Source organism: Cygnus atratus, unplaced genomic scaffold, assembly GCF_013377495.2.
Source record: "Cygnus atratus isolate AKBS03 ecotype Queensland, Australia unplaced genomic scaffold, CAtr_DNAZoo_HiC_assembly HiC_scaffold_40, whole genome shotgun sequence".
In the NCBI taxonomy this organism is placed as follows: Eukaryota; Metazoa; Chordata; class Aves; order Anseriformes; family Anatidae; genus Cygnus; species Cygnus atratus.
In genome coordinates, this window is record NW_026109996.1 from 223,379 (window position 1) to 232,618 (window position 9,240).

General features: G+C 62.2%; 2 protein-coding genes across 2 annotated transcripts; both read left to right on the forward strand.

The window, feature by feature from the left end:
* The first annotated feature begins 2,937 nt into the window (after window positions 1-2,937).
* LOC118261430 (kallikrein-14-like) lies at window positions 2,938-6,381 on the forward strand. Its single transcript, XM_035572258.2, is given in 3 exon segments — window positions 2,938-3,212; window positions 6,077-6,275; window positions 6,277-6,381. Coding segments are annotated over 3 exon segments (579 nt in total).
* A 1,850-nt stretch (window positions 6,382-8,231) lies between these two features.
* Window positions 8,232-8,984, forward strand: LOC118261431 (kallikrein-11-like). Its single transcript, XM_035572259.1, has 2 exons — window positions 8,232-8,363; window positions 8,832-8,984. Exons 1-2 carry the CDS (start codon window positions 8,232-8,234, stop codon window positions 8,982-8,984), a joined length of 285 nt encoding a protein of 94 aa, XP_035428152.1.
* Window positions 8,985-9,240: the final 256 nt, after the last annotated feature.

Here is a 9,240-nt window from a genome sequence, read left to right on the forward strand (position 1 = left end):
CCCATCCTCCAGCCTCCATCCATCCTCCACCCATCCTCCATCCCATCCCATCCCATCCCTCCCTGGCCCCAGGCACCCTGGGGTGGGGCGGTCCTGGCACCTCCCAGCCAGGCACAAAACGGGGCCACCCCGCCCCGCCCCCACCAAAAGCGGGCACGGACCCGCACGGACACGGACACGCGGGGGCCGACACGCGGCGACATGCCCCGACACATGGCGACACGCGGTGACATGAGGTGGGGGGGCACGCAGCAACACGCGGGGGGGACGGCAAGTGGCGGGGGGGACATGCTGGAAGGGGTGGAGAGAGGGACAGAGGGATGGAGAGAGGGGTGGAGGGATGGGCAGAAGGGTAGAGAGAGGGATGGAGGGGGGATGGAGGGGTGGAGAGAGGGACAGAGGGATGGAGAGAGGGATGAAGAGAGGGGTGGAGGAGGGATGGAGAGATGGAGAGAGGGCTGGAGGGATGGGCAGAGGGGTAGGGAGAGGGATGGAGGGGTGGAGAGAGGGACAGAGAGGTGGAGGGGGGATGGAGGGGGTCGAGAGAGGGACGGAGGGATGGGGAGAGGGACAAAGGGGCAGAGAAGGGATGGAGAGAGGGATGGAGGGATGGGCAGAGGGGTAGAGAGAGGGCTGGAGGGGGGATGGAGGGATGGGAAGAGGGATGGAGAGAGGGATGGAGGGATGGGAAGAGGGGTAGAGAGGGAGGGAGGAGTGGAGAGGGGGATGGGGAGAGGGACAGGGGGTGGAGGGGGGATGGAGAGATGAAGAGAGGGACAGAGAGAGGGATGGAGTGATGGGAAGAGGGGTAGGGAGAGGGATGGAGGGATGGAGAGAGGGATGGGGAGAGGGACGGGGGTGGAGGGAGGGATGGAGGGATGGATAGGGGGATGGCGAGAGAGATGGAGGGATGGACGGGGGGGTGGAGAGAGGAACAGAGGGATGGAGAGAGGGACAGAGGGATGGAGGAGGGATGGAGAGAGGGATGGATGCAGGATGGGTGGAGAGATGGGGGAATGGAAGATGGAAGGAGAAGATGGAGGGAGGGGTGGAGGGAAGATGGAAGGGGATGGAAAGAGGGATGGAGAGTTGGGTGGAGGGATGGAGAGAGGGGTGGACAGGGGATGAGTGGAGGGTGGACGGAGAGGGGGTGGAGGAATGGAGAGGGGGATGGAGGGATGGAGAGAGGGGTGCATGGCGGAGAGATGGAGACATGAAAGGAAGGATGGCTGGAGAGATGGATGGGGGGTGGACAGAGGATGGAAGGAGAGATGGAGGGAGGATAGGAGGAGGATGGAAGGAGGAGGAGGATGGAAGGAGGAGGAGGGGAGGGAAGGAGGGAGAAAGGAGGGAGGAGGAGGAGGAGAGAGGGAGGAGGAGGAGGAGGAGGAGGAGGAGGAGGAGGAGGGAAGGAGGACGGTTGGAGGGGCGGCCGGGGCGTCCCCTGACCTCCTCCACGTCTCCCCAGGGCCACAGAGCTGCTGCCCATCACGGTGCTCCTCCTGCTGCTGCTCGCGGGTATGTGGGGCCCCCGCCCCCACGGCGTCCCCATGGGATGAAGACGGGATGGGGACACTTTTGGTGCCCCACGTCCCCATGGGGCAAAGGGAGGGGCCACCCATGCTGTCCCCGTGCCCTGTGGGACACTCTTGGTGCCCCACGTCCCTATGGGACACGGGAAGGGGCCACCCATGGTGCCCCACGCCCCTATGGGACACAGGGAGGGGACATTTTTGTCGTCCCGCATCCCTATGGGACATGGGAAGGGGCCACCCATGGTGCCCCACACCCCTATAGGACACAGGGAGGGGACATTTTTGTCGTCCCGCATCCCTATGGGACATGGGAAGGGGCCACCCACGCCGTCCCCATGCCCCTGTGGGACAGTTTTGGAGTCCCACGTCCCTATAGGACACAGGAAGGGGCCACCCATGGTAACCCATGTCCCCAGGGGACACGGGAAGGGGCCACCCATGCCGTCCCCATGTCCCTGTGGGACAGTTTTGGTGCCCCACACCCCTATGGGACACGAGGAGGGGACATTTTTGGCATCCCACGTCCCCACGGGACACGGGAAGGGGACACCCATGCCGTCCCTGTGTCCCTATGGGACATTTTTGGCATCCCACATCCCTAGGGGACACCGGAAGGGGACACCCACGCTGTTCCCGTGTCCCTGTGGGACAGTTTTGGTGTTCCACGTCCCTGTAGGACATGGGGAGGGGACATTTTTGGTACCTGACATCCCTAGGGGACATGGGGAAGGGGACATTTTTGTCATCCCAAATCCCTATGGGACATAGGAAGGGGACAGTTTTGGTGCCCCACGTCCCCACGGGACACGGGAAGGGGCCGCCCACCCTGTCCCCCACGTCCCTTATGGGACACTTCTGGTGCCCCACTTCCCTATGGGACATGGGGAGGGGACACTTTTGGTGCCCCACGTCCCTATAGGACATGAGGAGGGGACACTTTTGGGGTCCCACATCCCTAGGGCACACGGGAAGGGGCCACCCATGCCGTCCCCATGTCCCTATGGGACATTTTCGGCATCCCACGTCCCTAGGGCACATGGAAAGGGGACACCCACGCTGTCCCCGTGTCCCTTTGGGACAGTTTTGGTGTCCCACATCCCTATAGGACATGGGGAGGGGACACTTTTGGTACCCCACATCCCTAAGGGACACGAGGAGAGGCCACCCACGCCATCCCTGTGTCCCTATGGGACACTTTTGGTGTCCCACATTCCTACGGGACAAGAGAAGGGGACATTTTTGGTACCCCACGTCCCTATGGGACACGAGAAGGGGCCACGCACGCTGTCCCCGTGTCCCTTATGGGACAGTTTTGGTGCACCACGTCCCTACAGGACATGGTAAGGGGCCACCCACACCATCCCCATGTCCCTGTGGGACACTCTTGGTGCCCCGCATCCCTATGGGACACGGGAAGGGGCCACCCACGCCGCCCCCCGTGTCCCCAGCAGCAGGAGCCGAGGGAGGGGACCCCGCCAGCTCCCCGTGCCCCGGGGGCCAGGCGCAGGCGTGCGCCCCGCGGCCGCGGGCGGTGCAGGACGAGGACCGGATCATCGGGGGGTACCCGTGCGTCCCCTACTCGCAGCCGTGGCAGGTGTACATCTACGAGCCCGTGCGCTGCGGCGGGATCCTGCTGCGGCCCCGCTGGGTGCTGTCGGCCGGGCACTGCCTCTACAGGTGGGGGCACGGGGACGGGGGGGGGGGGGGGGGCGTGGGGGGACATAGGGGGACATGGGGACACGGGGATGGGGCGTGGGGGACAGGGGATGGGGACATGGGGATGGGGACGGCAGGGGGACAGGGACGTGGGGACATGGGGACATGGGGATGGGGCGTGGGGACATGGGGGACAGGGGATGGGGACATGGGGATGGGGACGGCAGGGGGACAGGGACGTGGGGACATGGGGAGGCCATGGGGACGTGGGGGACAGGGGATGGGGACGGGGATATCAGGGGGACAGGGACATGGGGACATGGGGACTTGGGGAGGGGGATGGCAGGGGGACAGGGACATGGGGACATGGGGACATGGGGACACGGGGATGGGGCGTGGGGGACAGGGGATGGGGACATGGGGATGGGGACGGCAGGGGGACAGGGATGTGGGGACATGGGGACATGGGGATGGGGTGTGGGGACATGGGGGACAGGGGATGGGGACATGGGGATGGGGACGGCAGGGGGACAGGGACGTGGGGACATGGGGACATGGGGATGGGGTGTGGGGACATGGGGGACAGGGGATGGGGACATGGGGATGGGGACGGCAGGGGGACAGGGACGTGGGGACATGGGGACATGGGGATGGGGCGTGGGGACATGGGGGACAGGGGATGGGGACGTGGGGATGGGGACGGCAGGGGGACAGGGACATGGGGACATGGGGGACAGGGGATGGGGACATGGGGATGGGGACGGCAGGGGGACAGGGACATGGGGACATGGGGACATGGGGACATGGGGGACAGGGGATGGGGACATGGGGATGGGGACGGCAGGGGGGACAGGGACGTGGGGACATGGGGAGGCCATGGGGACGTGGGGGACAGGGGATGGGGACGGGGATATCAGGGGGACAGGGACATGGGGACATGGGGACTTGGGGAGGGGGATGGCAGGGGGACAGGGACATGGGGCGGGCATGGGGACAGGGCTGGGGGACAGGGACGCAGGGACATGGGGATGTGGGGACGTGGGGACGTGGGGACAAGGGGACATAGAGACAGGGAGAGGGACATGGGGAGGACATGGGGAGGACATGGGGACAGGGACATGGGGACAGGGACATGGGGACAGGGCTGGGGGACAGGGGATGGGCATGGGGACAGGGACATCGGGAGGGAAGTGGACAGGGCTGGAGGACAAGGACATGGGGACATCCATGTCCCCACATCCCCTACCCATGTCCCCACGTCCTTAACCTGTCCCTGCATCCCCCAGCCACGTCCCCACGTCCCTACTCATGGCCCCACATCCCCTACCCGTATCCCCATGTCCCCTATCCATGTCCCCATGTCCCTACTCACGCCCCCACATCCCCTACCCATGTCCCCATGTCCCTACTCATGGCCCCACATCCCCTACCCATGTCCCCATGTCCCATATCCATGGCCCCATGTCCCTAACCTGTCCCCACATCACCTACCCATGTCCCCATGTCCCTACTCATGCCCCCACATCCCCTACCCATGACCCCAACATCCCTACCCCGTGTCCCCACATCCCCTATCCATGTCCCCATGTCCCTACTCATGCCCCCACATCCCCTACCCATGTCCCCATGTCCCTACTCATGCCCCCACATCCCCTACCCATGACCCCAACATCCCTACCCCGTGTCCCCACATCCCCTATCCATGTCCCCATGTCCCTACTCATGCCCCCACATCACCTACCCATGTCCCCATGTCCCTACTCATGGCCCCACATCCCCTACCCATGTCCCCATGTCCCCTATCCATGTCCCCATGTCCCTACTCACGCCCCCACATCCCCTACCCATGTCCCCATGTCCCCTATCCATGTCCCCATGTCCCTACTCATGCCCCCACATCACCTACCCATGTCCCCATGTCCCCTGTCCACGTCCCCACATCCCCTACCCATGTCCCCATGTCCCTACTCATGCCCCCACATCCCCTACCCATGACCCCAACATCCCTACCCCGTGTCCCCACATCCCCTATCCATGTCCCCATGTCCCTACTCATGCCCCCACATCCCCTACCCATGTCCCCATGTCCCTACTCATGCCCCCACATCACCTACCCATGTCCCCAATCCACATCCCCACATCCCCTACCCATGTCCCCATGTCCCTGCTCATGGCCCCACATCCCCTACCCATGTCCCCATGTCCCCTGTCCACGTCCCCACATCCCCTACCCATGTCCCCATGTCCCTACTCATGCCCCCACATCCCCTACCCATGTCCCCATGTCCCTACTCATGTCCCCACATCCCCTACCCATGTCCCCATGTCCCTACTCATGCCCCCACATCCCCTACCCATGACCCCAACATCCCTACCCCGTGTCCCCACATCCCCTACCCATGTCCCCATGTCCCTACTCATGCCCCCACATCCCCTACCCATGTCCCCATGTCCCTACTCATGCCCCCACATCCCCTACCCATGACCCCAACATCCCTACCCCGTGTCCCCACATCCCCTACCCATGTCCCCATGTCCCTACTCATGTCCCCACATCCCCTACCCATGTCCCCATGTCCCTACTCATGCCCCCACATCCCCTACCCATGTCCCCATGTCCCTACTCATGCCCCCACATCCCCTACCCATGTCCCCATGTCCCTACTCATGGCCCCACATCCCCTACCCATGTCCCCATGTCCCCAATCCACGCCCCCACATCCCCTACCCATGTCCCCATGTCCCTACTCATGCCCCCACATCCCCTACCCATGTCCCCAATCCACGCCCCCACATCCCCTACCCATGTCCCCATGTCCCTGCTCATGGCCCCACATCCCCTACCCACGTCCCCATGTCCCTACCCCGTGTCCCCAACCCCGCAGGGGCCTGCGGGTCCGCCTGGGTGAGAACGACCTGGAGCAGGCGGAGGGGACGGAGCAGGAGCGCAGGGTCCTGCGCGCCTTCCGCCACCCGGCCTTCGACCCCACCACGCTGGACAACGACCTCCTGCTGCTGCAGCTCGACCGCCCCGTGCGCCTCAGCCGCGCCGTGCAGCCCCTGGCCCTGCCCCGCTCCTGCGCGCCCCCCCGGCACCACCTGCCTGGTCTCGGGTTGGGGCACGGTCACCACCCCGCAAGGTGAGAGGTTGGAGGGAGCGTGGAGTAAGTCTGGAGTGAGCCTGGGGTGAGTGTGGAGTAAGCCCATAGTAATCCTGCAGTGAGCCTGAAGTGAGCCCGTAGTAATCCTGCACTGAACCTATAGGAAGCCCATAGTGATCCTGCAGTGAGCCTGTAGTAAGCCCAAAATGAGCCCATAGCAATCCTGCAGTGAGCCTGAAGTGAGCCCAGGGTAAGCCCGGAGTGAGCCTGCAGTGAGCCTGCGTTGAACTTATAGTAAGCCCATAGTGAGCCTGCAGTGAGCCCAGAGTAAGCCCTGAGTGAGCCTGAAGTGAGTCCATAGTAATCCTGCAGTGAGCCCGGAGTGAGCCTGCAGTGAGCCCAGACTGAGCCTGTACTAATCCTGCACCGAACCTAAAGTAAGCCCATAGGGATCCTGCAGTGAGCCTGTAGTAAGCCCAGAGTAAGCCTGAAATGAGCCTAGAGTAATCCTGCAGTGAGCCTGGAGTGAGCCCGTAGTGAGCCTGCAGTGAGCCCAGAGTGAGCCTGCACTGAGCCCAGAGGGAACCCGTACTAATTCTGCACTGAACCTATAGTAAACCCATAGTAATCCTGCAGTGAGCCCAAAGTGAGCCTGAAGTGAGCTCAGAGTAAGCCCGGAGTGAGCCTGAAGTGAGCTTATAGTAATCCTGCAGTGAGCCCGGAGTGAGACTGAAGTGAGCCTGGAGTGAGCCTGCACTGAACCTATGGTAAGCCCATAGGGATCCTGCAGTGAGCCTGTAGTAAGCCCAGAGTAAGCCCACAGTGAGCCCATAGAAATCCTGCAGTGAGCCTGGAGTGAGCCTGCAGTGAGCCCATAGTAATCCTGCATTGAATCCATAGTAAGCCCATAGTAATCCTGCAGTGAGCCCATAGTAATCCTGTAGTGAGCAAGCAGTGAGCCCCATAGTAAACCAGCAGTGACCCTGCAGTGAGCCTGGAGTGAACCCATAGTAAGACCATAGTGAGCCTGGACTGAACCCATAGTAAGTCCGTAGCGAGCCTGAAGTGAGCCTGCAGTGAGCCCATGGTAATCCTGCAGTGAGCCCATAGTAAGCCTGCAGTGAGTCGACAGTGAGCGTATAGTGAGCCTGTAGTGAACATGGAGTGAGCCTGCAGTGAGCCTTTAGTAATCCTATAGTATGCCCACAGTTAACCCATAGTAAGCCTACAGTGAACCCATAGTAAGCCCCTAGCCAATAGCAATCCTGCAGTGAACCCACAGCAAGACCTAGTAAGCCTATAGTGAACCCATAGTAATCCCGCAGTGAACCTGTACGAAGCCTGTAGTAAGCCTGTACTAAGCCATAGTAAACCCAGAAGACCTGGACCCCACCCAGACCCCTAGTAATCCCCTCTAAACCTGCAGCAACCCCCTAGCAGAGCTGTCTTAAACACGTAGTAAACCTCAGAAACTCTGGTGTGGCTCCCCTAGTAGACCTTCAGTAAACCCCACTGAACCAGTAGTAAACCCATAGCTAACCCCTAGCAAACCCGGTAATCCTAGAGTGACTCCCTTAGTAGACCTTTAGCAAACCCCACTGCATCCATAATAAGCCTGTAGCAAACCAATAGGAAACTCAGTAGCCCTAGAGTGGCCCCCTAGTAAACCATTAGTAAACCCCACTGAATCTGTAATAAGCCACTAGTAAACCTGTAGCAAACCTATAGCAAGCCCCAGTAATTTCCAAGATATCAGGCAGCTGCCTCACAGCCGTAAGTCTGAATATCCCGTGAGTAACTTGCGAGTAGCTTATTGGTAACCTGCGAGTAAACTATGAGTAACCTATGAGTAGGCCCCAGAGCTGCCCGGAAGCCCCCAGGGGGTGTCCCTCACCCCCCCCCCCGACCTCCCCAACACCCCCTCCCCCCCGCAGTGACCATGCCCCGGCAGCTGATCTGCGCCTACGTGGACATCATCCCCGACGACGTCTGCCGCAGGGCCTACCCAGGGCGCGTCACCCCCAACATGCTCTGCGCCGGGGTGCGCAACCAGCGCATCGACTCCTGTCAGGTATTTTTTATTTTGGGGGGGGGGGGGGGGGGGGCACTCCCCAAATCCCTCCCCCCTCTTTACACCACCCTCCGAGCCCCCCCGGTTGGGCCACCCCCGTGCTCACAAAGTCGCCACCGCTCCCATCCCCCAGGAATGAGGTTGGTCGTTCCCTTTTGGGTAAGAACCCCAAAATCTACGCTAACCCTCGTGTTGTGTCCCCCCCCACACACCCCAAATCCAACCCCAAAGACCCCCCCCCCCCCCAAAATCCACATCTTGCTGGTGGAGGCCCATGCTCCATCTCCCACCTCCCACCTTGATGTCCCCCCAACTCCACGTGTCCTCCACCCCCAAGCCCTGCACCTAGCTTGGAAACCTTGGCCCCAAGGTGGACCCCGACCCTTGCCCCCCCCCCCCCCCCCAAAGTGTCCCCCACCCCCCTCACGGTGTCCCCCACCCCCCTAACGCTGTCCCCTCTCCCCGCAGGGTGACTCCGGGGGGCCGCTGTCCTGTAACCGGACCCTCCAAGGCATCGTGTCGTGGGGGCTGCAGACCTGCGCCCTGCCGGGGCGCCCGGGGGTCTACACACGGGTGTGCAACTACGTGGACTGGATCCTGAACACCATGAACAACAACTAGGAGGCGGCGACACCGAGCCGGGCCACCGCAGACGCCGTGTAGGGACACGGAGCTTGGGGGAGGACAGACCATGAGTAGGGACACCACGGACTACGACTAAGGACACGAGGACATGAATCCAGGCCAGCACCGACCACAAGACACAGAATTTGACCACCACCTACCATGAGTAGGGCCACCAAGACACGGAACTTGGCCATTACTAACCATGAGTAGGACCACCAAGACATGGAACTTGGACACTACAAGTAGGGCC

Coding starts and splice junctions, on each gene's coding strand:
- LOC118261431 (XM_035572259.1), top strand. CDS start 8,232: ATGCCCCGGCAGCTGATCTGCGCCTACGTGGACATCATCCCCGACGAC. Junction 8,364..8,831: donor AGCGCATCGACTCCTGTCAG/GTATTTTTTATT, acceptor CTCTCCCCGCAG/GGTGACTCCGGGGGGCCGCT.